At 54.9% G+C, this 26,657-nt stretch overlaps 3 protein-coding genes across 26 annotated transcripts in view; 1 reads left to right on the plus strand and 2 right to left on the minus strand.

Moving 5' to 3' along the window:
- Positions 1–359: 359 nt before the first annotated feature.
- Positions 360–3,208, plus strand: ACD (ACD shelterin complex subunit and telomerase recruitment factor). Of its 3 annotated transcripts, none has more exons than XM_082369007.1 (12): positions 360–578; positions 661–794; positions 947–1,040; positions 1,127–1,203; positions 1,314–1,358; positions 1,474–1,508; positions 1,658–1,809; positions 1,888–1,984; positions 2,067–2,153; positions 2,346–2,719; positions 2,835–2,926; positions 3,007–3,208. In XM_082369007.1, the coding sequence occupies exons 1-12, from the start codon at positions 480–482 to the stop codon at positions 3,083–3,085; spliced, it is 1,365 nt and encodes a 454-aa protein (XP_082225133.1). In that variant the 5' UTR covers positions 360–479; the 3' UTR covers positions 3,086–3,208. The 3 variants fall into 3 exon arrangements, with proteins under 3 accessions (XP_082225133.1, XP_082225135.1, XP_082225134.1); XM_082369009.1 differs by having other exon boundaries at positions 1,888–1,969; XM_082369008.1 differs by lacking the exons at positions 947–1,040; positions 1,127–1,203; positions 1,314–1,358.
- CARMIL2 (capping protein regulator and myosin 1 linker 2) lies at positions 3,166–22,585 on the minus strand. Of its 19 annotated transcripts, XM_082368819.1 has the most exons (39): positions 15,582–22,585; positions 15,232–15,326; positions 15,088–15,138; positions 14,791–14,853; positions 14,563–14,687; positions 14,343–14,434; positions 14,068–14,138; positions 13,880–13,953; positions 13,660–13,735; positions 13,475–13,563; positions 13,258–13,352; positions 13,094–13,180; positions 12,900–13,012; positions 12,708–12,785; positions 12,501–12,577; positions 12,300–12,404; positions 12,044–12,113; positions 11,810–11,891; positions 11,615–11,711; positions 11,476–11,533; positions 11,175–11,347; positions 10,820–10,982; positions 10,638–10,739; positions 9,137–9,265; positions 8,945–9,058; positions 8,618–8,778; positions 8,460–8,547; positions 8,049–8,198; positions 7,863–7,929; positions 7,175–7,410; positions 6,210–6,310; positions 5,764–6,127; positions 5,555–5,677; positions 4,612–4,648; positions 4,387–4,458; positions 4,042–4,263; positions 3,805–3,885; positions 3,418–3,495; positions 3,166–3,329 (listed from the first exon to the last, which is right to left on the minus strand). In XM_082368819.1, exons 1-39 carry the CDS (start codon positions 15,619–15,621, stop codon positions 3,217–3,219), a joined length of 4,212 nt encoding a protein of 1,403 aa, XP_082224945.1. In that variant the 5' UTR covers positions 15,622–22,585; the 3' UTR covers positions 3,166–3,216. The 19 variants fall into 19 exon arrangements, 16 of the variants coding, with proteins under 16 accessions (XP_082224945.1, XP_082224946.1, XP_082224942.1 ...); XM_082368820.1 differs by lacking the exon at positions 3,805–3,885; XM_082368816.1 differs by having other exon boundaries at positions 15,088–15,326.
- Positions 22,586–22,689: 104 nt separating this feature from the next.
- The window catches only part of CTCF (CCCTC-binding factor), a 49,565-nt gene continuing 45,597 nt past the window's right edge, over positions 22,690–26,657 (minus strand). For 3 of the 4 annotated variants that reach the window (XM_082368923.1, XM_082368921.1, XM_082368920.1), the window contains 2 exons: positions 25,336–25,497; positions 22,690–24,177 (listed from right to left, as the gene is read on the minus strand). In XM_082368923.1, coding sequence (XP_082225049.1) covers positions 23,993–24,177; positions 25,336–25,497 — 347 coding nt within the window. In that variant the 3' untranslated portion in view covers positions 22,690–23,992. The remainder of the gene's footprint in view (positions 24,178–25,335; positions 25,498–26,657) is intronic. The other variant, XM_082368922.1, reaches the window with a different exon arrangement.

A 26,657-nucleotide genomic window follows, 5' to 3' on the forward strand; every position in this document is an offset into this window, starting at 1 on the left:
GTTATTTCTACTGGCCTAACAAGACTGCGCATTTTGTAGATGAGGAAACTGAGTCACAACAAATCATTGCTGAACTCCTTGGGGTCACAGGCGTTGAAGTGGCTTTGAGCCACCCACTCGGACCACCCTTGGCTGCAGCCTCAGGCCCCAGATCCCCCCCACTCCATCGGAGCCAGCCCTTGGCCCCTTCCTGCCCAGTGCCACAGCAGTCTTGAAGAACGGCGCAAACGCCCGGCCGCTGCTTGGGAGAGATGCTCGGGGAAGAGTAAGCAGGACAGCATACAGTTGAACCAACACGGGTCTGCAGACAAGTTCCCGAATAGGACGCGCTCGTGCGCACGCGCGGGCACGCTCATGGGCGGGACCTCGACCTCAGGTCCCGCCCAGCCGCCCTACGTTTCCTCTTCCGAGGAGGGGCGGGGCCGCGGCGCCCGCGGAAAACGCGGGCCAGAGGTGCTCGGCTGGCTACCGCGGCGGGCATGGCAGGCTTGGGGAGTCTGGTCCTGCGGCCTTGGATTCGAGAGCTGGTTCTAGGGTCAGAGGCACTCTCAAGCCCGCGGGCGGGGCAGCTGCTCAAGGTGAGTCCCCACCCGCTTCTCAGGGCCTGGAGACCAGTGCTGAGCCCCGGGCGGTGGGTTTGACGCAGGTCGTCGTTGTCAGGTACTGCAGGAGGCCGAGGCCCCGGGCCCGTCCCGCGCTCCTGACACGTCTGAAGGGGCCACGCTACTTGTGTCCGACGGGACCCACAGTATCCGATGCTTGGTGACGCGGGAGGCTCTGAACGCCTCGGACTGGTGAGAGAGGCTCCGCGGAGCCTGGGAAGATTGGAATCCGGTGGGAGAGCACGAGCCTTGAGCCCGAAGTGGACGGGTTTCAGGCGGGCGGGTCCCAGGCGGGCGGGGCAGTGTTCAGGCAAGCGCGTTAGTGAGGATCGCGCTCGCTGCAGGGAGGAGAAGGAGTTCGGCTTTCGAGGGGCAGAAGGCCGGCTGCTGCTACTGCAGAACTGCGGGGTCCGCGTCCAAGTCGCCGAGGGAGGCACGGTGAGTGGTGAGGCTGGCTTGGGTGGGTTACTGGGCCCGACTTCCTGACAACTCCTGAGACCCGGTCCCTGAACTCACTCCTCCAGCCCGCGGAGTTCTACCTCCAGGTGGACCGCTTCAGCCTGCTGCCCACGGAGCAGCCCCGGGAACGGGTGACTGGTTGGTAAGTGGTGCCTCCACCCTCCAGCTGTACTCCCCACCCAAGCCTGGCTGGCGTTGGCGTAGGCCTTGGGCTCCTAGTTATATTGACTGCCTACTACTTCTCTTTCCCAGCAACCAGGACCCGGATGTGCGGAAAAAGCTCTATGACTGCTTGGAGTGAGTTTGGTGTTGGGCTCTTGGGTCAGGTGTGGTTCGGTCAGGGAATGGCAAATCTGTGTTATCAGATAGGCTTCAGGATTTTTCCTCAGGCTTGTCCTCTCTGTTTCTCTAGGGAGCACCTTTCAGAGTCCACCTCCCCCAGTGCAGGTACTTATAGGGGTTGGCCAGTTGCCCTAACTCCCTGTAGAGTGATCTCTCCAGCCATCACCCCCCTGCTTCCTTAATAAGCCCTTCTCCCCCCCACTCCCGTTCCTCTTCTTTGAGCTTCAGCCCATCCCCCGTTCCTCTGTCCCTAGGCCTTTCACTGTCCCAACTTCTGGATGAGGTAGAGGAGGACCAGGAGCATCGGGGGGCGCTAGTGAGCCTGGCTGAGAGCTGTCTGATGCTGGCAGGACCTTGCACAGCAACCCCCCTCACCCGCTGGGCAACCTCACGCTGCAGAGCCACGGTCAGTCTGGGGCTTCTCTTGGGACATGTCGGAGTGGGGAGTTGGGCAAGGGCCAAACTGAATGTTCTCATCCTACAGGGAGAAGCTGTGTACTCTGTCCCCAGCCTATGGCTGCACATCTCTGAGAATGACCAGCAAATCCTGAGCTCTCTGGGCCCAGGTCAGAGGGCACAGGGTAAGGAGGACTGGAGAGGTCAAGAGGGGAGTGCCTGCGTGCCCAGTGCCCTCCGTGCTGATAAGCCTCCCCTGACCGCCAGGCCCTGAGCTACCCCCACCACACCCAGCTCTACAGGACCTATCGCTGACTCTCATCTCCTCTCCTCCTTCCTCACCCAGTTCCTCAGGTAAGCTGGTGTTCAGGCCCCATATTCTTGGTGCTGTCTATCATTTAGATGCCTGGGCTACACAGGATGCTGTGAAAGGGTGCACAGCTGGGTGGGGGGGTGAACACAGTTCCTGCAGGCCTATGTTCACAGGTCATTCAGCTAGTCTGAGCTGAGAGGTCTGTGCCCATGGTGAGTCCGCTTCCTCCTCAGGAACCCCTGCCCTACCCAGCCACATGCTGTCAGAGGAAAGTGGTGCCAGTATCAGCCTTCTGCCTGCCTTGCCCTTGGCTGCTCCAGACCCAGCGCAGAAGGCCAGCTCCCAGCCCCTGTCAGCCATCTGCTCAGCCCATGGCCCCGTGCCCCCCAGTTCCCCACACCTCAGCCATGTACCCAACTCCCCACCCCTGAGCTGCACCCCAAGTCTGTCACCCCTTAGCCATGTCCCCAGTCTACACCAGGCCCATGTAACCATGACCCAGAGACCTAGTCTGGAGTTCAAGGAGCTAGGGTTACCCCCCAAGACCGGGCAGCACTCTCCAAGGACAAGAACCACCAAGGGAGCCCTGGAGTCCAGCTCTGTCTGGGTGAGCATAGCACCCCTTACAACTGGAGGGTAGAATGGGGCTGGGCTGGGAGTAGCCTTGGATGAGGTTAGGGGCCTTTTTGGTCCCTCTCCAGACACCATACCCCCCCCTTCAGGACCCCCGAAAGAGGCATCGTGACGGTTCTGCTTTCCAATATGAGTACGAGCCACCCTGCCCCTCCCTGTGTGCCCAGGTCCAAGCTGCCAGGTGAGTGCCTGGGGGTGCCCCCAGTCTCTTGGTTACCTGTCCCAGTCTCCATTGGCCTACAACCATGGTTCTCTTCCCAGGCTCCCTCCCCAGCTTGTGGCCTGGGCCTTGCACTTTCTGATGGAGCCACAGCCGGAGGCTGAACTAACCCAGGTGTGAGGGGTCATGTGAGCACGTGGGAGGATGCGTGCACAGGTCCGTGCCTGGGGGTGGATAAACAAACAGGGCTCCACGCCAGCTTCCTTTAAGTTTTTTAATAAAATAATCTCATGCGGCAGGAAAGGAGAAGGTCAGGGGTTGGGGCCGCTGCCTCTTTGGTCTGTGGCTGGGGATGATGGGCTCCGCTCAGGGTCCGAGGGCTCTGTAGACTGTGGGGGTAGAGGCTCGGCTCCGAGGCCAGATCCTGCACAGGGAGAGGGGAAGAGAGAAAGGGTCAGGACTGTCGACTGAGCAGTCCTGCCGCCCACCCAACTGGCTCCAGCCCCCTTTACCTATGCTTGGAGATGGAGGTGTCTCAAGCTTTGGCCTGCGCTTGAGGACAGGGGAGCGCTGCAGCCGCAGGGGCCGTTCTGAGGGATACAGAAAGACTTGGGGAGGGTTGCTAAGGGCTTGCTGCCTGTCCTTGACCCCCACGCACACTTGCCTTCAGAGCCTCCCCCTTCCCCGGCATCCTCCCACCCCTGGCAGAGGTTGCTCTTGTGGAGGTAGAGCCAGGGCTAGTAGGAAGGGCTTCGCAGACCCTTGCTCCTGGCCTCTGGCTCCCTGATTTCTCAACCCCTCACGCCACTGGTGGCCCCCTCCGAGGACCAGAGCCTCGAAGGGAGCCCACCCTCCCCCATCTCCTGCACTCAAGCACATATGGAGGTGTCTCCCCTCACCAACAGGGGCCTGGAGCTGGTCCTCATGCACAGACACTGCTCGTCGCCCCACCAAGAGAGGCCTCGGCCTCAGCTGGCCATCTGGGGGAGGCCAGGGTATCAGGGTATGGTCCCAACAGCTGCCCCCGCTCCAGCCCTTGCCTCCCACCTTCAGGGTCCCCAGAGGAGCTGAGTTCCCAGCAGGGACTCCTCCAGGCCCTAGCCCAGTATTGGGTGGGGGCTAGGGTACCTGCTTACCTTCATTCCTGGAGCCTAAGCAGGAATCCTCTGGGAGGCCCAGGCTGTCTGGGGAGGGGCTGGCTCTTCGGGGGCTTGGGCTGGGACAAGGGGAGGGGGGGCCTGGACCATCCTGTTGACCCCAACCACGGCCCCTGAGCTCTGCATTCAGCTGCTGCCCTAGTGTCTTCCAGGTGGCAGACTCGGGCCCCTGGCCCCCTGGACCAGGTCTGCATGAAGGGTCTGCAGGGAGAAAGGTGTCAGCCGAGACCTGGGCCAGGCGTCGGAGGTGAACCTGACCAATGGTCTGATCCCCTCCAGCCTGTCCCTGCATGACCCCCAACATACACAGTGGCCCTCACTCACCAGCAGACACAGAGTGGGTGCGGGACTTGATCGAGATGGGAGGGGCCTCTGTGGAACTGTCCATAATGTCACCTGCAAAGGCGGGGCTGGGGGCTTAGGCTTAGTGAGGGGAAGAAAAACATGGCTATTCCCACTCTTCTGCCAGGGAGAGCAAACCCCTTGGGGACTATCTATCTATCTCTTCCTCCCCAAAAATGTACTGCCATAGCCCAGGGTCCCACTTACCATCTGAGCCAGCCTTCTTGATCTCTCCATCTTTGCTCTGTAGGAAATAGGGAAGTCAAGCTTGATCCTGTCCCACCCTCATGCTAGCCTTGTCCTTTTATTCATTCTTGTTATAACTGCCACTAAATGCCCACCGTGGGCTGGGCAAGAACATGGCAAACCCAGTCCTGGTCCTCTTGGAGCTCAGTCTGTGATGGTGGACAGTTAACACACACAAGCATATGCAAGCACAGACACACACAGTAATTTCTTAATTCTGTGATTCACTTTCTATACCTTAATGTTTCTAAATTCAAGCTGAGTTTCACTTCATTTGTGTTTCTTATTTTCCTGAAGTTATTAAAGGGATAGTCCGTAGGGTGGTGGTTCTCCTTAGGAACTGTGATCAGAGAGTGGCATCAGCAGGGTGGCCATGGAAGAGAGTCAAGGAAGGCCCACAGGGAAATACAGGGATGGATGAAGAGGGACCTGGTGTAGCCCATGGGTGGGGATGAGAGGCTGGAAGTGGGGCAGGGAGGAGTTCCAGACAGAGGAACCTGTGTAGAGGCTCTGAGATGAACCGGGGTTGAGAGCAGTGAGGTGAAAGCAGTGACCAGGGCTGAGACCCCACTGGGCCTTGAGGCAGGATTAGGAGTCAGGGCAATGTCTTGAGAGGAAGCCCCTGGAGGATTTGCTATTTCAAATGCAGATGGCAAAGCCAGATTTCTGTTAGATCTGCAGAGAAAGGACCATCCGCTTCAAGGAGGAGGTATCAGTGGCCTGGGTCAGGGTAGAAGCCAAGAGAGAAGAAAGGTTGACTCTGATGACTTTTGTGGGGAGGGAAAGAATCGACAGACCTGGCTGTGTGTCATGAGTCTCCTCCTGGTCACATAAATCACCCACATAAAACGAGCTACGTGTCACCTGCCTCCTGACTTCCCACGTGTGTCCCTTCCCAGCTCACTTGCTTCCTCTTGCCTTCGGCACTCCCGCTGCCTCTGCTCATGCCGATCCTCTGCAGCATCACTTGTACTCGCTGTTCAAAGGTTGGGGCCAGCTCTGTGTCTCCCCGCTCCGGGGGCTGCTGCTGGGAACAGAGATACCCGAGTGGGGAGAGAGCCCACGGCCCTCACTGTTCCTGCAGAGCCTTCGCTCCCTGTCACCAGGCCTTACCTTGTCAGGTCTGGCACCCAATGTTGTCTCCTCCTCCTCAGCAGGTAGCAGTATCATGGAGTAGGCCTTGCTTTCCCGAGTGTATCGAGGCCGACTCCTGCGGGTGGGGTCGGGGCTGCTGGTGCCCCCCTCAGCCCCACCAGCCTCCTCACCACGGCCAGGACGGGCTGGTGGCCGAAGCAAGTCCCCAAGTGTGGTTTTTCGAGAGCGGGGAGCTGCCCCAGGGCTGGTCTCTAGATCAGGCCGTGACCCACGTGTTGAACGAGGCTTCTTGAAGGCAAAGAGAGTGCCCAGCTTCTTTCGAAGTGTACGGGGGACAGGGGTGGTACCCCCCTCGGCTGCCGGGTCCTCCTCGGGGGTCCAGCTGTGGGGACAGCCAGCAGTAAGTGGGAAGGCCCATGGAGCATTCTACCCTCTCCCACCCCTTGCAATTGCCCCTTACTCACAGGCGATCCTGATGGATCAGCCTTTTGGAGAAGAATTCCTCCACGCCCTCGTCCACACGGGCACTGAGCCCATTCCCTTCCTGCGGCAGGGCCGGGGGCACCTGAGGAACACCACAGGGTTAAGGCTCTGGGCTGAGTGCAACTGTGACTGCTCTCCACCTTCCTTGTCCAACGGCAGGCTCTGGGCAACTCCAGGACTTGGGAGCTGCAGTGACCCTATAGGGCTGCTGACACAAGCTCTCCCACTGCCCAGATGGTGGGCAGAGATGCTGGTTTCACGTACCCCCCTCGCCTGCAGTTGGCCCTGGACATACCCAGTTCACGCCCATGCTTGTCCCACAGAGTATCCTAAACACCCTGAACCACCTGGTCACCAGCGGGCTAGAGCCCACGCACCCGCTGGGTCACACGTTCCCACTTGCCACCCCCTCTGCTCCAAACAGTTCCCTGCAGTACCTTCCACCCCACCCCACCCAGCCTGCTGCCGGCTCAGCGGCGCCTGCTGCTGCGTCAGACCCTCTGGGGGGCCTCAAGCCGGCTCCTCCCCGCCTCTGGCCCCGTGCCCACTGCCCGCGCCAGTACCCAGCCCACACATACACCCGCACTGGACGTGCAGTAAACGCAGGACTGTCCCCACAGGCAGGGGCCCAGCATCTTTCATTAACCCCGGGGGGAGGGAGGGTAAGACAGACACCCCCTCTCGCACATCTACCGATGCAGCGGCCAACCTGAGGCAGAGTCTTACACCCAAGCGCTCCCTCAACGAAATCCACACACTCTCCACACACTCGTGACCCCGCATGAGCATGGGGTTGGGGGCGTTGGCCAGGAAGAAGCCAGAACTCGGCAGTATGACCAGGTGGTCTTGGCACCCACCTCCCTGCAGGCCATCACCCATAAGGTGCGAACGGGCCACTCGTGACCCCCAATTCCACGAGCTCTGGAGTGGGGGGTAGGGCGCTCACCTGGGGGCCCCCCGGCGGCGGGCGGTGGTGGTGCTGGCGTCGTGGCCGCGGCCGGGCCCGGGTCGGATGGCGCAGGGGCTGCCCGGCGGGTGGCAAGTCCATGCGAGGCAACGGGCCGGCCGGGGGCCCAGGGGCGGCGGGGCTCGGAGAGCCACGAGCGGATGGCCCCGCCTGCGGCTCTGCATCTTCCCCCGGAGCCGCCAGCTCGGGCTCCGGCTCTGGTTCCTCAGCAGCACCTGACGGGAGAGCACCACAAGAGCACCGAGCGCCAAGCCCAGGGAGGTGGCAGCGGCGGCGCTAGGGCGGCGGGGGACCCGCCCAGGGCGCGGGGAGGGGCCCAGCTACGCTGCCCGCTCCCCCGCCGCCGCTGTCCGTGGTGCTGAGCGCGGTCCCGAGCGGCGCGCGGCGCCGCCAAGCATGCGCATCCTGGCAGTAGGGAAGGGGTGAGGGGGGCGGGGAGGTAACGAGGTGAGAGGAGACTGTGTCGGGGCCCTGGTCTGCTCAGGTCCCACCCTGTGCTAACTGACCACAGCGGACCCCAACTTTGCACGTTGCACGGGGGTCCTGGCCAAGCCCACTCAAGGGTCAGGGAGTTCCCGGGACGGGTGAATGTATGTGTCTAGGTGTCCAGGTCTAATGGAACTTCAGCCCAACCTGAGTAGCTCTCTTCCCCCGGGCCCTGACTTACTGTGAGTGGAGGGGACCAGGTGAAGACAGCGGTTGGATTCAGGCCACTTCTGTGGAGGACTGTCATCCTGGTGGGGAAGACACAAACTCAGCCTGGGGTGGCTGGGAGCTGCCTCCCCTCCTTCCACACTCCAGAACAAGATGGGAAGATCTAGGGTTCTAGGCCCAGAGTTCTAGGACCACCTACCTTCTGCTCCTCTTCATTCTCCTTTTCCTTCTCCTCAGGGAAGAAAAGACCTTCCAATTCCCCAGGCCCAGGGGGGCTGGGCTCGCCTCCATCTAGTGCCCGTATGACAGGGGGCATTGCCTCTGTTGCCTGTTGAGCCAGACTCTCCACCTGCAATACCAGGCACCCCAAAGATGGACAGGCAGGGCCTCAGCCATAGTCATATCAGTGCAAAGGGAACCCTGAAATACCCCTGGGCTATCTAACCCCAGAAGACATTACAGAACCCCTGCAAGGCAGTGGCCACGTCACTGTGTGTGTGTGTGTGTGTGTGTGTGTGTGTGTATGTGTGTGTATGCATGTGTGTGTATGTAGGTCTGTCTGTATGTGTGTGTGTATGTGTGTGTGTGTAAGCACACAGTTCCTGCTCACCAGCCGATCCCGGGCTGCACTCAGACCCGCCACAGCCTGAGCCACAATGCTCTCTGCCAAGGTCCCTGTGACTGACAGGCGCATGTCCCTGACGGCAACAGAGGGCAAGGGTTAGTGTGCTGTCTCTACCCAGCCCAGCCCAGCCCTATCCAGCCTACCTGAGCCTCGTGAAGGCATCTTGCAGCAGGTACTCTGGGAGCAGCTCTGGGAGACCCCTTGAGCCTCCCAGGACCCCCTCTAGCTGCTCCCTCCACCTGGGTCCCTGCAGCATCTGTGGGCAGAGGCTCCTTGTGGTGTCCAGTGTGGTCTGAGTGAAGTCCTGGGCAAAGGTCAGAGCACAGTGAGGGTGTGGCTGGGGCCCAGACCAATTGGCTTGAGGCTCCAACCCTCACAGAACATTGACTCAGGGGATATCACAGGCAAGCCTATGGATGGGGGTCAAGCCTGAATATGGAGGTGGGGCTGGGGCAAGGGCACTATCTCACCTGAATGTCCCGGCGGCAGACCTCGCCCACCTGTCCCAGGAGGCCCTCCAGCTTCTGCCGCAGCTGCCATTGGTGGCTTGGGGAGCTCCCAGCCTCATGTAGAATGGGGAGAATCTGGAGGCCAAGGAGAAAAGGAGTTGCAAATTGACACCTAAGAGGGGAAGGGTCCTCGTAGTGGGAGGGGGTGCTCACACTGAGAGAGAAGTTGGCATTTTGGATGGCCTCCTCGGCCTGGTGCACAGCAGCTTCACCCTGGGGCCCAGCCCCACAGCCCAGCAACTCCACGTGCTCCTGCACCGACTGACACAGTTCATTCACTTCCTGGAGGGCAAGAGGAATCAGTCTCAGCCTGGTCCCCTCCCCATCCCCTGACTGCCTCCTTCCCAAGGTCTCCAACAGGGTGAGTGAGGTCCTGAAACCGAGACCATCAGGACAGCCACTTAGGGACCCTATCTGTTCAAGGAGGGAAAGCAATGTCTCCTTTAGTTCATTGTAGGGACTTTATATATACTTCCTAAGTGTCCAGAATAGGAAGGAAAAGAGCTGTTAGTCATGTCGGTGTTTTAGAAGCTCAGTCTGTTCATCATCCAGCTAGAGGACAGATTGAGGGATGAAGAGAAATGGGAGTGAGGAGCCATGGAGGAAGGACCAGGGGGAGAAAAGGATAGTTGGGGTGGGAGTAAAGAGTGGTGTGTTTGAGAGAGTCGGTCAAGAGGCAGAACCAAGGAGGTCTGTGGGGGCTTCGGTGTGGCCAAGAGAGACATGGACTGAAGCTCTGTCCACAGCACTTGGTGGGTGTGGGCACCAGCGAGATTGGGCTCCAGGGTAGAGAGAAGAGAGATATGTGGGAGATGATGAGATCACCTGAAGACATAGAATGTGAAGCCCCTGCAGGATGTCTGGGTCATGATGCCTGGGCTCTGGAGCTTGGGAGAGAAGTGGGAATTGGGAATGGACGGATGGGGAACATCTCACCAAGACAAGGTACTGGAGGGAGATGAAGCCAGAAAAAGGGTCACTGGGTTTGGCCACAACAAAGGTCAGTGGAGAGGGAAGGGAAGCCCCGTGAATGGGAAGTCACAGGTGGGGCTACAGTTGGGGGTGCAGAGAAATGACTGAAGATTTTTAAATACCTCCTGTCTTTAACAGGGGAGCCTATTTAAATGCTTTAAGGGAATTCCCTGCAGTCCAGTGGTTAGGACTCCACACTTCCACTGCAGCAGGCCCGGGGTCAATCCCTGGTCTGGGAACTAAGATCCCACAAGCTGTGCAGAGCAGCCAGAAAATAAAAAAATAAAAATAAAAATAAAAGGTTTGTAGGAAATACACACCGTAAAGTATTTGCATAGGTGACAGGGCATATTGCTAGCAACATACTCTTAAATAGCTCAGGACAAAAAAAGTTCTGTGTGCTAGTCTTGTAATTTTTCTGTAAGTTTAAAATTAGTTCAAAATTAAAAGAAAGGAAAAAAAATGCTTTAAAAAAGCAACTAAGAATGTTATTTGGGGGAACTATTTCAAGAGCCTTTGGCTCCTCTGCAGATCAAGGAAAGGGACTTGTCTGGGACAGTAGGATTCAGGCACCATGGCCCCAGGAAGGTCAGAGCCTCAGACTTACGGAGGCTCTCAGCTGCCACAGCTCTCCCCATCCCCTACCTTCGGTGTGCTCAGCGTCGAGAGAGGGGATTCTGACCTGTTCGGAGGGGTCTGACCCCAGACCTAGTGGCTTCGAGCGGGAGGTGCAGTCAGTAGAAGCATGGTCTGCGCGGTTGTTCCGCAGGAGACAGGCTTGGATCTGGGCACAAGAGATACTGAGAAGTGGTGGGGGGTGGGGCCAAGGCACAGAGGAGGGCTGGGAACAGAGGGAACCCCCACCTGGTACACGGCACGTGCTGTCAGTTCAGGGCGGCTGCGCTGCGCCTGGGCCACATCGTTCAGTGGCAGAGGCATGGCCTTCAGGCTGCGGTTCTGCTCCAGGGCCTGTGCCACGTCCAGCAGGCCCACAGCAGACGTGTGGTTCCGGTCCCAGACCACAGACCTGGGCCGAGCCAGGGTTCAGTCGGGGGCGGAGCTCTGCAAGGCCCCACCCAACCCCGCTTGCCTTTCCATTCGTCTGGAGCACCCCTGCGCTCCACTTGCTCCGCTTCGTTCAGCTCTGCCCCTTAGCCCAGTAAGCCCCTCCATACACGCCCTCCTCCCCCATTGGTCCCACCCCTCTGACCCCGCCCACCGGAGCCTCGTGTTGACCCGAAGCGCCTTGGCCAGCATCTTGGCGCCGGTGTCCCCCATGGCGTTGCCGCTGATATCCAGGGCTGTCAGGTTAGGATTGGCGCCCAGGGCCCGGAGCAGGACGCTGGCGCCCAGTTTCAGTCGCGACTCAGCCACGGACAGGGACTGCAGGGGCTGGGGTTAAGAGAAAGCCATTTGTGGTTGGAGTCAGGGGTCAGCAAGCAAGGCAGGTCAGGGAGCAGGAGTAGGAGGGGTCACAGGGGTCCATTGCCTGAGGATCCCGCATGGTTCCGCGAACTCACACAGTCGTCATCCTGCATGAGCTGAACAATCCGGTGCAGGACGTCGTCCAGGGTCTCCCTGTGGGCAGGGGCAGCGGTTGGCGGGAGACCCGGGTGGTGGGGTGCTGTTGGGAGGCCCAGGAGTGAGATGGGGGCTCACTTGCACCGGACGTTGAAGTTCCTTCCAAGCGCCACGTGTCGCAGGGACCGACTCCTCCCGATGGCCAGCACCAGAGTCACCATGTCTGAGCCGAAGCCTGGGGGTGGCTCAGGTCAGGCACAAGGCGAGGCTGCGGGAGTGGGAGGGGTGGGAATTTGGTGGATGGTGGGAGGATGGGTTTCTGGGCGGCCTCACCATTATCCGCCAGATCCAGGGAGCTCACTGCGCCAGCGTCGCACACTAAGTCTTGAATCACCTGAGCGCCAGCGGAGCGCAGCTGAAGGTGGAAGGTGGAACGCGCTCAGGCCAACAGGCCACAGGTGGGGAGGATCAGGCCAGCAACGGCCCAGCGCTTCCGCCTCGCAGCCCCAGCCCCACAGCCGACGTGTGGGTCCACTGCCCGCTCTCATCTCCGGGCCGGGCGCTCACCTCACAAGCGCTGAGGTCCAGGTGCAGGTCGTCCATGTGCGTGTTGAGCGCAAGGCCTTCCAAAAGCGCCCTGGGAGGGAATGTCACAGGGGGTGGCGGGAGCTGGGAACAGGGGCCCTAGAGCGCGAATAGCAAGAAGGAAGGGCCAGGATGCCAGGAGGGTCATGGGTGCGATACGAGCGGGGTGAGGTGCTGGAGGCCAGGCCTGGGTGGTGGCCGCACAGACGGGGGCCTGGCCGTGGGCAGGGACACTGACCTGAGCGCGTCCGGCGGCAGCTTGCAGCCCGCCAGGCACAGGTGCCGAAGCGTCGCGGCGCGGCTGAGGAAGAGCTGCAGCGCGTCAGGCGCAGCCCTGGACTTCCTGGGGCGGGGGAGCGGGAGCAGTGGGCTTCCTGGCGCGGGGAGGCGGCTCCCGGCAGAGTCCCACCCCCGCCCCGCCCCGCCCCGCCCCCCTTACGTGCGGGAGAACACGTTCCTCGAAGCGTCGAGGTGGGTGAGGCTGGCGCAGCAGCCGCGGGACAGCGAGGCGAAGAGCTGCGGGAGGAGCGTGTGGGCTACACTGGCCGGGGGACTGAGCCCCTTCCCGCCCTGCCCTCCAGTCGACCCTTGGGCCTTAGGCCCGGCCAGCCCGACAAATCATCCCCCCCACTGACCACCCCCTCACAGTGTCCAGGGCGGTGTCAGTGCCTGCGAGATTCAGGAACGTCAGAACATTAGGACGGCTCAGGAAACTATAGAGGCCCTGGTGGGAGGATGGAGATGGGAGGGAGTGAGTCAGGGATCACCCCACCAAAAGCTTCCTGACACTCCACTGCCGGCGGCGCCCCCAATCACCGCCCTAAGGATGGCCACTCACCCCATTGTCCTCCGAGGCCCCCAGTGCCCCGGGATTCCCGGAAAGGTCCAAGTGGGTTAGGGCAGAGTCAAAGGCTGCATTGGAAGCCAGCGCCCGGCCCAGAGCCCTCATTCCTGGTGGTGGAGGAGGGGGCTCACAATCAGGCTGCCCCACCTCCCAGCTCCACCTCCCCCAGCCATCCTCAGCCAGCCTACCTCGCGGCGTCAACCCAGTCTGCGCGAGGGTGAGTCTCCTCAGGGCTCCAGGATGATGCTCTAGGTGTCTGCTGAGTGCAGCCACGCCTGGGGGACGGGGGCAGCCATGTGGGTCTCACCTCCTCCAGCGCCAGCCCCCGGGGGTTTCCCAGGCTCAGCTGTACCTCGGTCATCCAGCACGTTCCCCGCCAGGCTGAGCTCCCGCAACCCGGAACTCGTGTGCCCTGCCAGGGCCTGGGCCAGTCGCCGGACAAAGTCTCTGGGGACCAGACCCCAGGTGTGAGGCTCTGACCCTGGATTCCCAACTCCTCCCCAGGCCACTAGTCTCTCCATCCCAAGCCCCCAGACTCCCCTCCCCAATCCCTACCCTGTCCCCCCTACCCCCTCAGGCCACAGGTCTCCAGCACCAGCTCCTCCAGGTGGGATGACTGACTCATCATGTGCAGAATCTGTTCCAAGACCTCAAGGCTCTGAGAACCAGAAGGTGGGGGGCGCTCAGTGGGCTGCACCCTGGCCCCCCGGCCATGCCGCCCCCCCACCCCCCGCCACCACCCCTATGCTCTCACCAGCTTCATGTCCACGCAGGAGAGGCACCGGAACCACAGGTTGTAAGACAGGGCGGCCACACTCAAGGCCAGGTCCCTGGATGGAAGAAAGGGCAGGGGCAGAGCTCAGGGCCCTCCAGCCAGATCCTAGGCCTAGCATCCCCCCTCCATGGAGAGGCTAAGGCCCAGGAATGTGGGTCATGGGATCTTCCTCTCTTCACAGACCTTGCAGGCCACTCACCGACTTCCCAGATGGCTGAAGTCGCCTAGGCTGAAATGGCGGCAGCCCTGACGATGGTAGATGGTGTCCACATCCTGGGTGGGAAGAAAGTACCTCCAACTTACTTGGGACACAAGGCATAGGGAGGGATTCAAAGCACACGGGGGATCAGATGTCTCCAGAGCCCCCAGAGAGGGCCCTACTCTCACCCACTGAATCTCCTCTCGGAAAGGGAAGCCATTGTAGTCACACAGAGCCTCATATGTCTCCGAAAAGCCACCTGTGTTGGTGCCAGGTGTGTGATGGGGCAGGGGTGGGGGAAAGAGAGAGACAAAAGGTCAGAGATGGAGGAAGATCAGCCCGAAGCTGGGTAGTGGCTGTGCCTTGAGTGGCTCTGTTCAGTTTGTGAGACCTCCAAATCCAGGGGTCAGGATGCAGGAGGGGGTAGGCTGGAAGCCCTGTGCGGCCCCACCTTGGCCCTTACCACAGGGGCTGCTGGGCGAGGTGGCCTCTGAGGGGCTGCTTCTCTCCAGCCGAGCCAGCATGGAGGGGGGCGTGGGCCTCCGGAATAGCTTCCTGAGGAGGGACATGGAGAAGGGGGCAAGGGACTTCTAGGCCCTGGGAGTGAGGTCACCCACTGTGCCATCCAGGGCACCCCTCGCTGCCCTCCTTCACCCCCAGCCCCCTCAGTTGCTGGGCCTCACCCAAGGGTTGAGCAAGGGAAGACCTTCCTGATGGCAGCAGCGATGTGCTGGGCCAGCTGTTCCAGGGCAGCCACACCAGGAAATTCCAGGACCAGTTCAGGCAGGGACTCCAGCTCAAAGATGACCTAGGGTGGGTGGGTGGGGCAGGGGCTGGGCTCCAAGTGTGGGGCAGGTTGGAGGGAGGGGAAGACCAGACTGCAGGCCCTGGTGGGGCACTAGGGGTCTCACCTGAGGGGGTGTCTCCTGCAGCGCCATGGCCTGGACCTCCAGGTAGCTGAACGTGCAGTCCACCTGCAGAGCGCCTGGGTCAGCCTGGACCAAGGCCCAAGCCCCACCCTCTTGGGAGCCCAGTCCTTTGTGCAGCCTGGATCTCAGAGCTGGACCTGACTACACTCCAGTCCTGCCTGCTGCCGGGAGCCCAGTGCTGTTGGAAGGGCAGAGCCCGCAAGGACACCACCACAGATGCAGCCCTCATCAAGGAAGTTGCTCGAGGGCAAGGGGTGGCAGCTGGGCCCTGGGACTCACCCTCAGGGGAAGGCAGGTGTGGAGCAGGTAGGCTCTCCATCGGAGCAGTGCCTGAGGGGAGAGAGTGTCTGACACCCTGGGCAGGGCAAGAGCCTCTTTCTGTCGGGGCCCCAGTGGCCCTCCCAGCCTCTGCCCCCGCCATACCAGGACATGACCTTGCTCAGCACCCTCCCGCTCTGGCAGCCAGGTTTTCAGCAGCAGCTCTGCCTCCTTGGGCCACAGGAACCTGGTGATCTCGCCTGTGGAAGGGCAGCCTGCTGGGCAACTGGTCCTCCCATGGAGGTCAATTCATGCTCACGGTCTGTACCGGGCTAGGGGGCCTGGGCTCATCTGTGGGCCAGCGAGGAAGGAGTGGAGTGGATTTGGGCCGCCAAGCCCTCCCGAGGAGCAGAGGGAACCGCTTGCCCGGTGCCACGAGGTGCTGGGTGGGCCTCTGCTTTCTGGGGCTGCTCTGCTTCCTCCCAGCCAAGAAGGCGACAAGGGCCAGCACTTACCTCGCAGCTCGCAGGATATGCCGTCGGGGGTCTGGGCCATGCGGCCGGCCCGGCGGCCGGGTGGCCCAAGGAGCTCCGAAGAGAAACGGTAGCGGCGGGCGAGCACAGGAAGCCTGGGGCCTCGGCGCGCGCTGCAGCCACCTGCTCCTCCTGCAGCGGAAGGTAAGCGCCGCTTCCTGCCAGGCCGCCCCCGGCCCGGCTCCTCCCTGCCCGGCCTCCGCGGGCTGGGAGAAGTCGCGCGGGTACGACGGTGTAGGAGGGGGGCAGATCCCAGCTGCCCGCCCGCGCCTTCGCTCAGGAGCTACTCCGTTAGGGCAGACCTGGGGAGGGAAGGGAGAGGTGTGGCCGGGAGGGTCTCGCGTATCGCGTGCCTCTTTCGGTTCCTACCCCACTACTTCCACCCCGCGCCATATCCCCGCCGCGAGCACCAGGGGGCACTGCCCGCTCGGGGATCTCTGCGGCCCGCCTCGGTCCGTCCCCTCCAAAGCCCAGCGGGGAAGGTGGACAGCACGCAGGACGCAAGGGGCGTCTGTTCAGAAAGGAGCATCGGATCTCTCCTAAACCTGGAGAACCCTATCTGTTGCTTCTAACCTGGAGTCCCTCACCCCATCGGAGAGTCACAAACTGTTGACAGGGTGGAAAAAACACCAGATGGGCCCCCACGCCCTTCTCTGTGGCAGAGGTTCCTTAGCTTTCATCAAGCTCAAGCTGGGTCAGGGCCAGAAGATGGGGGTGTACCATCAGGGGGCAGCCAGCCCCAAGGGCTGCAGGGAGGGGTGGAGTGACTCATGAGCAAAGGCAATGTATGTGGGGGGGTCCTCTCATGTCTGCATTCTCCCTGAGCTGGAGAGAGTTTGGGGAGGGGGGAACCACTAGGAGAGAGGCCTAGGAGGCCATCAGGTCATGGGATGCATGATACCCTATAAAAGATCAGGGACCTAGGGACTTCTCTGGTGGTGCAGTGGTTAAGACTCTGTGCTCCCAATGCAGCGGGCCTGGGTGCGACCCCTGGTCAGGGAACTAGATCCCACGTGCATGCCTCAACCAAGGAGCCCACCTGCTGCAACTAAGACCCGGTGCAACAAAATAAATAAATAAAATAAATATTAAAAAAAAAAAAAAAAGACCAGGGACCTAGATTCTGGAGGGTTCACAGGAGGGGATTCAATTTTTTTCTTCCATTAGTCTAATTAAACTCTATGAGATAAGGAACAGCCCTCTGCCCTGCCCACAGCTCAGCCAGGCAGAGGTGAAACAACCTGAGAGGAGGTGAGAGACACTGGGCAGAGTCTCTTGGTTTCTTTCCCATCTCCAGCTACCCCTCCTCACCTTGAGGCCTGGAGACAGTGGGAGCATTTTCCAGTCATCTGACTACCACCAACCCCCACAAAATCTCATCTCCCTTTGCTGAGGTCCACCATAGATTAGGACAAAGTAGAAACTGAATAGTAACAACTTGGAGGAAGCCCCCTTCCCTAAAGCAGCAGGCCCAGGTGTGCTAGCCCAGGGCTGACAGGGCAGGACTCAGCCGGAGAGGGTGCTGAGTTCCTGCCAAGAGAGGCGAGAGAATGTCCTGCTCTGCTGCCTCCCAACTTGAGAGAGAGTTCAGGTTAAGACTCTCACAAGAGACCACACAGAACCCACCAACTGCTTCTAGGGTGCGAGCTCAGCAGCTCTCACACACAGTATGGCCAAGTGGCCAAGAATGAAGGTTCTGAAGGCACACTGCCTGAATTCAAGTCCTGACTCCACCTCTTACTGGCTATTTGACACTGAATAAGTCACTTAATCTTTCTGGGCATCCAGTTCCTGTTTTGTAAGCTGGAGCTATTAACTTACCTTGAAGTGTAAGGATTACATGTTTAGAGAGGTGCTCACAACAGTGCCTGGAACTCAGGGAACACTCATATTTGCCAAGTCTTACCACGGCAACCTTAAGACTCCAGAACAGAAGGATAGAAAACCCCCCTCACTGGGATTTTTGTTTCGAATGACAAGAATGAGAAATACAAGAGGGAATAAGTGCCAAAGGGTTCGAGTTGCTCCCAGGTGGAGGGCGTCTTGAGACCAACAGCTGCACTGGTGGCATCAGCCCCTGTCTAGTGAGTGCTGTGAGGACAAGCAGGGGGCTGCGGAGGAGGAAACCAGGATCAGCCTGGAGATTAGGACGGGGTGCCAGGCTAGCCACACATCTCCATAACTGCTGGCCGTCAGGATGGCGGTGACAAAACAAGCATAACTGCTATCAGAGACCAAGTGAACACGTGGGACTCAGCTCCCACAAGTGAGTGACTCATGAGAGCGAGAGAGGCCTTCAACTTGTTCAAGACTGTCTCTGTGTTCTAGACAGCATGACACTCCGTGGGCGCTCAGGAAATGCTAAAAGCTCATAATGAGGAATAAGCCCCGCCTGCTCCATTAGCACAGGGTGACAGGCCAGGCTGCAGCTCCCAGGACTGCCATGAGGCTCCCGTCAAAAGTTCTCCCGTGTGGAGTAAGAGTGTGAAGGTTTCACATTTAATGGAGTCACACAGGATGTATCATGGGGCTGTGCCAATGGAGGAATCTCCTTCCGGCCTTAGCTGCATCACAATGTCACTTTTCTTGCCCCCTCCCCAACCAAAACCAACCTACTTGTAAACAATTTGAATATATACAATTAGAACAGAAAAGTTATGCTGAAGATAAACTGCTTGCTGTTCTATGAAGAGATTTTCTGTTATACTTAAAAAAAATTGTTTTGGGGGTGGGGGTGGGGCGGCTGTGTGGCTTGCAGGATCCTAGTTCCCCGACCAGGGATTGAACCCGGGCCCCCTGCAGTGGAAGCGCAGAGTCCCAACCACTGGACCACCAGGGAATACCCTATACTTAAAATTTTTAAAAAGCTATGTGGCCACTGAAACAACTCTGGTAGGGGGTGCTCTGGTTCCTGGTGGCAGTGGGGTTAGCCCATGCCTGGGATAGAGACCAAATGCCCTGACAGCCTCGGGCCACTAACATTCAGTCCAAGTTGCTGATTGCCTGGTTCACAGTCCTGAGGCCCCTGACGATACCAATTTTTCTGGGAGACCCGACTGCATGGACACCACAAACCAGCTGAAGCCTTCACACAGCTCGTCCACTGTTACTTACTTTTCACCGAAAACTGATAAGTTGGAATTCTGGTTAAAAAACCCTATAATTGGGGCTTCCCTGGTGGCGCAGTGGTTGAGAGTCTGCCTGCAAATGCAGGGGACACGGGTTCGGGCCCTGATCTGGGAGGATCCCACGTGCCGCGGAGCAACTAGGCCCGTGAGCCACAATTGCTGAGCCTGTGCGTCTGGAGCCTGTGCTCCGCAACAAGAGAGGCCGCGATAGTGAGAGGCCCGCGCACCGCGATGAAGAGTGGCCCCCGCTTGCCGCAACTAGAGAGAAAGCCCTCGCACAGAAACAAGGACCCAACGCAGCCATAAATAAATAAATTTTTAAAAAAGAAAAAACCCTATAATTATCTCGAGATAATAAAAGCTATTCATGACAAACCCACAGCCAATATAATACTCAATGGTGAAAAGCTGAAAGCTTTCCCACTAAAATCTGGAAGAAGACAAGGATGCCCACTCTCACCTCTTCTATTCAACACAGAATTGGAAGTCCTAGCCATAGCAAACAAGAAAAAGAAATAAAAGGTATCCAAATTGGGGGACTTCCCTGGTGGTGCAGTGGTTAAAAGAAGCCGCCTGCCCATGCAGGGGACACGGGTTCGAGCCCTGGTCCGGGAAGATTCCACATGCCACGGAGCAGCTAAGCCCGCATGCCACAACTACTGAGCCCGTGTACCACAACTACTGAAGCCCACGCGCCTAACGAGAAGCCCACGCACTGCAACAAAGAGTAGCCCCCACTTTCCTCAACTAGAGAAAGCCTGTGTGCAGCAACGAAGACCCAACGCAGCCAAAAATAAATTAAAAAAAAAAGTATCCAAATTGGAAGGGAAGAGGTAAAACTGTCATTATATGCAGATGATATACTATATATAGAAACCCCTAAAGACTCCACACAAAAACTACCAGAACCGATAAATGAATTCAGCAAGGTAGCAAGATACAAGATTAACATACTGGTTACACTTCTTTACACCAACAAGGAAATATCACAAAGGGAATGTAAAAAAAAAAAAAAAACCTTTTAAAATCGCAATACGGGCTTCCCTGCTGGCGCAGTGGTTGAGAATCTCCCTGCCAATGCAGGGGACATGGGTTCGAGCCCTGGTCTGGGAAGATCCCACATGCTGCGGAGCAACTGGGCCCGTGAGCCACAACTGCTGAGCCTGCGTGTCTGGAGCCTGTGCTCCGCAACAAGAGAGGCCCTGACAGTGAGAGGCACGCGCACCGCGATGAAGAGTGGCCCCTGCTCGCCGCAACTGGAGAAAGCCCTTGCACAGAAACGAAGACCCAACACAGCCAAAAAATAAAAATAAATTAAAAAAAAAAAATCGCAATCCAAAAAATAAAATACTTAGGAATAAATCTCACCAAGGAGGTGAAAGACTTACAGGCTGAGAACTATAAAACATTAATAAAGGAAACTGAAGATGATTCAAAGAAATGGAAAGATACCCCATGCTCTTGGATTGGAAGAATTAATAATGTTAAAATGGCCATACTACCCAAAGCAATCTACAGTTTTAATGAGACCCCTATCAAGTTACCCATATTTTTCACAGAACTAGAACAAATAATCCTAAAATTCATGTGGAACCATAAAAGACCCAGAATTGCCAAAGCGATCCTGAAGAAAAAGAACAAAGCAGGAGGCATAACCCTCCAAGACTTCAGACAATACTACAAAGCTATAGTAATCAAAATTGGCATAAAAACAGACATACAGATCAATGGAACAGAGTAGAGAGCCCAGAAATAAACCCAAACCTTCAGTCAATTAATCTTTGACAAAGGAGGCAAGAATATATAATGGGAAAAAGACAGTCTCTTCAGCAAGTGGTGCTGGGAAAGTTGGACAGCTGCATGTAAATCAATGAAGTCAGAACACACTCTCTCGCCATACACAAAAATAAACTCAAATGGCTTAAAGACTTAAACATAAGACATGACACCATAAAACTCCTAGAAGGGAACACAGGCAAAACATTCTCTGACACAAATCGTACCAATGTTCTTAGGTCAGTCTCCCAAGGCAATAGAAATAAAAACAAAAATAAACAAATGGGACTTAATCAAACTTACAAGCTTTGGCATAGCAAAGGAAACCATAAAAAAACCGAAAAGACAACCTATGGAATGGGAGAAAATACCTGCAAATGATGTGAATGACAAGGGCTTAATTTCCAAAATATACGAACAGTTCATACAACAAAGAAAAACAAACAACCAAATCTAAAAATGGGCAGAAGACCTAAATAGACATTTCTCCAAAGAAGAAACACAGATGACCATATGCACATGAAAAGATGATCAACATCACTAATTATTAGAGATATGCAAACCAAAACTACAATGAGGTACCACCTCACACCAGTCAGAATGGCCATCATTATAAAGTCTACAAATAACATGCTGGAGAGGGTGTGGAGAAAAGGGAACCCTCCTACACCGTTGATGGGAATGTAAGTTGGTGCAGCCACTATGGAAAACAGTATGGAGGTTCCTCAGAAAACTAAGCCATAATTCAAAAAGATACATGCACCCCTATGTTCATACAGCACTATTTGCAACAGCCGAGACACGGAAACCACCTAAATGTCCATCGACAGATGAATGGATAAAGAAGATGTGGTACGTATATACAGTGGAATACTACTCAGCCATAAAAAAGAACGAAATAATGCCATTTGCAGCAACATGGATGCAACTAGAGATTATCATACTAAGTAGGTCAGAAAGACAAATATCATATGATATCACTTATATGTGGAATCTAAAATATGACACGAATGCACTTATCTATGAAACAGAAACAGAATCACGGACATAGAGAACAGACTGGTGGTGGTGGTTGCCAAGTGGGAGGGGGGATGGGGGACGGATGGAGTGGGAGGTTGAGGTTAGCTGATGTAAGCTTTTATGTATAGAATGGATAAACAACAAGGTCCTACTGTATAACACAGAGAACTATATTTAATATCCTATGACGGGGTCTTCCCTGGCAGTGCAGTGGATAAGACTCTGTGCTCCCAATGCAGGGGGCCCAGGTTTGATCCCTGGTCTGGGAACTAGATCCCACATGCATGCTGCAACAGAGAGTTCGCATGCCACAACTAAGGAGCCCGCCTGCCACAACTATAGACCTGGTGCAACCAAATAAATAAATAAAAATTAAAATAAAAAATCCTATGACAAACCATAATGGAAAGTAGTATTTAAAAAAAAAGAACGTATATATAACTTAATCAACTTCACTGTACAGCAGTAATTAACCCACTATAAATACTTCAATAAAAAAAATTTTTTTTTAAACCAAAAAACCAAAAAACCTATAATTAGTGGCCAAAGCTTCACCGAAAAGGGGCTTGCCAAAGGAATCTACCCAGAAATGGCCAACAGCAGCAAGAAGGTATTTCACTAATGCATAAACTTCCTGACACACTCCCTTTCCATCCTGCTTCCTAGGTGCTAACAAGCAGCTGTGCTATCTAGGACTCTCAGCCTGGTGGTGGCACATCTGTCTCCCTTTCAAATGAACCTCTCTAGGGCAGACTGGGCCCAGCTTCTCTCTGTTCCCCTGCACTTGGCAGAGCTCGATGTATTTTGATCCCAGCTCTCCTTGAGCTGAGATCTCGAGGCCAAAGATTTCCATCAGCCCCTTCTCCTCAAAGCTCTGTGGCCCACCTGCTCAACCACAGGCAACCGGCTCTTCAGTTGGATCATGGGGCTGGCAGCTGTATACACTCACCTCTCTACTCACATACCACCTTTGGGGCACTGAAACTTGCAGCAGGATGCACTCAATATTCCATCACCTGCCAAGATCATCGCTCATTTGCTAGAGAGGAAGCGGTCATCCTGGAAACATAGCTTGCGTCTGAAAGGCGAGGAGGCCTGCACTGCCTGAGGCTACGCACATAGACCCCTCTGGGCCCCTCGTTAGGCAGGAATCACACAAGTCGGAGTGTTTGGAGCACTTGTTAATCCGTTATGATTTATTAGCTGTACAGCAGTAGATCCTCCTCCCCAGCTTTCAACCCCATTACATATTTTATTACAGGTCTCATGTTGGCGTCCTAAAATAATGAAAAATATCACACAGTACAGCTAAGTACAAAATGCATCAACCTAGAGTCTGATAGCTAACTGATGGCTCTCTTAAAAGCAATACACAGAAGAAAAAAGTGTTTGAAATCAGCAAGACTGAGGCTCTCTAAAAAACACATTTTAAACGTGTGACAGTTCATGTGCAAGAATCACTTTTTAGTTGGTTTTGCTTCACATTATTATTTTTTGAAGATCCGAAGTTTAAATTACTGACCTAGTGAAATTTTCTGGCCCAGCTTTTAAGAGCTGCTGTGACCCACTCATAATCACCCTTCTGCTTTAACAGAGGATTTATAAAACACAAAACTCAGCTACAAACAAAGAAAATGTAGATGGGAAATCATAACAAAGTTAATTGTACAAGGTTCAAATGCTGGCTCCATGGGCTGGAAAATCATGATCTTCCATGTGGGTGTCCGTCACTAGCGGGCAGCAGTCTGGGTGCCATTCTGCTACATGACTGTGATCCAATTCCTTGTCAACATTTACATACTACAGTCTGTGGAAACTTAATTTGCAAGTAATTAAAATGCTGGGTTTTCTTACACTGCACTTCTTTTCAACCTCTTAATTAATGGAAAAGATTAAAATGTAAAAAAAGTTATTTACAAGCTTGACCATACCAGAAACTTTGCCAAGAAAGAGGCAAAGTCTTCAGGACAGAAACCAATCGTAGCATGCCATACTACTGGTGTGCAGCTGACTCCAAGCAAAGAGAGTCAGGGCAAAGCAAAAGCAAAAACCAGTTTAAAAGTCTAAGTCCTTCCCAAGTCTGCATTTACAATTAAAAACTCTCCTGGGAAGAAGACCATAGAACTCTGGGAAACCCAGTGGTGGTTTCTGGAGTGGTTTACCATAGCAAGAGAGAGGGTTCAATGTCTCTGTTTCCATCTAAGAAAACCAGTTAGGCGTCAACACTGTCCTCAGCACTTCACAGTAAACCCTCAGGGACTCAGAACATTCCATGATTTGCTAACATCAAACAGCAAGTTCTAGTTAAATCACATTTTTCTAACATCATCCTTGAAGTTTTAGTTCTCAGTATGTTTGGTAAAATGATGCTTTTCCCAAAGCCAAAAGAAGAAAGAAGGGAGAAAAATTAAGATGCGGGCCGTTTAAACACAGCCCAGAGCAGTCCTGGCAACGAGCAAGGCCCCGCCATCACCGGTCCATCATGCTGAGGATCATCTCGGGCGTGAGGTCTCCGTTGGGGGCGTCTGTGGCGGCTGGCTGGGGCTCCTCTTCCTCCCCCTCCGCGGGCTCTGCGTCTGGCTCTTTTTTGACTTCAACTATAATGTTCTCAATTGCACCTGTATTCTGGTCTTCGACCTGAATAATGGCTGTTGCTGGCAAAGAAGAGCGTGAACAAAACAAATGCTCCATTAAAGCCCCCAAGGATTGCAAGGGTCTTTTCAGACTCGACACTAAATGAATGTCAGCAACACAGGAAAGCCTTAGATTCGATACAGAGAAAGTCAATCAAAAAGACCTAATAACCTGAAGTGCGGCCATACACAAAGCCCCACTACTCTAGATACTATCAAACAACAAAATGTTGACACTCCTCTTCATATGCCTCCCAAATTACATATTAAAAAACTTAGTTTTCCTTTATGTCATAAATTTGGGCTTCATAATAGTGTGTGTGAGACAGGCAAAAAATGCAGATGGTGCGGGACTAGGAATACTTCACAGAGTGTGGGATGTAGGTCCGTTTTAGAGATGACCCACCTATAGCAAAGAACCTGACATTTTTGAGTCTGAAGTTCTCCCAACACCCAGGGCCCTCCCGCCAGTTCACTCACTCAAATGTGTGTAGGCAAAATAGTTCCCGGGATCTTTAGAGTCAACCACCCCTCTGAAATAAGACATCTGGACACGGGGCTCAGGGAGCATATTAAAAAAATAGATGCAACCCTGTATTTGTTAAAGAAAGAAAAAAACCTGCCAGCTTTTAGGAGATTCATGAATAGAACAGAGACCTGAGACCCTGCAGAGCCTGCTGTCACAAGGGCCACGTCCAGTACAGGACTGCTACGTGGTGTGACGTGGAGGGCGGACACCTCCTCTGTGTCCTCTCATAAACCAGGAAGCCACCAATAGAATCCACAGGCCTGGATTTCTTAGGAGGGACAGTGTCAGCTCAGAAATTGCTTTTTCCCTCTATCTTTTAAAATTTGGCTGTTTTACATTCATTACCACATCAATTTTGCCAGCTGACTATGACTCTCGTTGTTTTGTAAAACCCTCCCACATTAACAGTACCCACCTTGTAGAACATAAGCACCCTTCTACTCTGGACTTTCTCTTCCTGAAACCTAACAGGTCTCTAGAGATGTTCCTCAGTAAAAACCAAAAAATCGCTTCCTGAGAGTTTGTTCCCAGTGTGACCTTAATTTGTTCTCATGGCTCAGTTCCCATCTACCCAAAGAATAAGGACCTGTCTGGCTTCCCCACGTGTTAGGAGAGGACGCCAGCCTACTGTGCTGAGATAGTCAACTTACGCTGGGTCTGTTTGGGCTGGTTGGTTCTGCCAGGGGGGCGTCCTCTCCGCTTCTTGGCAGGTGGTGGGGCTGGGGTCACAGGCTGAGGCTCTGGCTCGGGTTCAATCTCCACGGCAGGCTCCTCCTCATCCTCATTGTCATCCAGGTCTGGCTCAGCATTTTCTTCTCACGAAATCAGGAAGAAGAGGTAGTGGGGCAAGGAGAAGAGTGGTGGAAGAAAAAATAACACACAAATAATCACATATTCTATGAAGTCTAGTTACGTATTTATTTTCATCGTTAAAAGCCCATTTAAAAAATGCTTTCACTGGAATTTTTGTTATCAGTGTTAACAGAGTAAACTGGTATTGATGCAGAATAAGCAAATCAACCTAAATACTATTATTCGTATTTTATGTGGACTGGACATTACTTTTTTCTATCAGCTTTAGATATCAGAATATTGAGTTTTGAATTCTTACAGGCAACTCCACAGTATGCCAGTTATATAAAAAAAAACCCACAAATGGTGTTCTAAGTTGAAAATGAAACAAATGTTCCCTCTACCTACTACACAAGGATAAAGCAGGACACTAAGACTGAGATGGACCCCTGAAGAGTGGTGGAATGTGTGCATGCGTGTCTGTGTGTATGAAGTTCTTGAAGCACCGTGAGGTCCTATTTACTACGAAAAGCATAAGGCCAGGTTTTGGGATTTAATTTAATTCCCAGCTGTTCCAAACCCAACAGGTCATTCTTAACTCCCTTACCTTCTCCCTAATGCCATTATCACATAAAAGGAGAGGGAACTACTATAGAAAGAACACTGACGAGGAGCCTGATAATATGGTTTTGAGTCTCAGATCTCCTAAGTGTGTGACCTGGGACCATGACCACACTGAACCTGTTTCCTTGTGTAGTCTCTAAAGCACTCCCAAGGATCACAAGGATTGAGATAATGCCTGTAATCGTGCTCTGTAACTTACATTCTACTACATAATCACAGTTGATTTTTATACTGTACATCACAGTTTAAAAATTCTCCATTATTCCATTTAGGCTTCATTAAATAAGAGATATTACCCTCATTTTATAGAAATAGAGAGAAGCTAAGTGATTTGTAAGGCACAACTAACCACAGTTTGGGGCTATTCTGCCGCCCACACCTATAGGCAACCAAAGAGTTCTTGCTACCCCTCCCCCATTGCCAAGGCACAAAATGTACCCCGTCTGCCTTCCTCCAAGAAATGCAGGTTACAAGCACATTCTCTTTCTCTAGCACCAAATGTTTAAATTTAGAAGTCTGTGGGTAAATGCCTGATCTTCAGGACAAAATGCCTTAT

This window comes from Balaenoptera borealis, assembly GCF_965194805.1.
Source record: "Balaenoptera borealis genome assembly, chromosome: 19".
In the NCBI taxonomy this organism is placed as follows: Eukaryota; Metazoa; Chordata; class Mammalia; order Artiodactyla; family Balaenopteridae; genus Balaenoptera; species Balaenoptera borealis.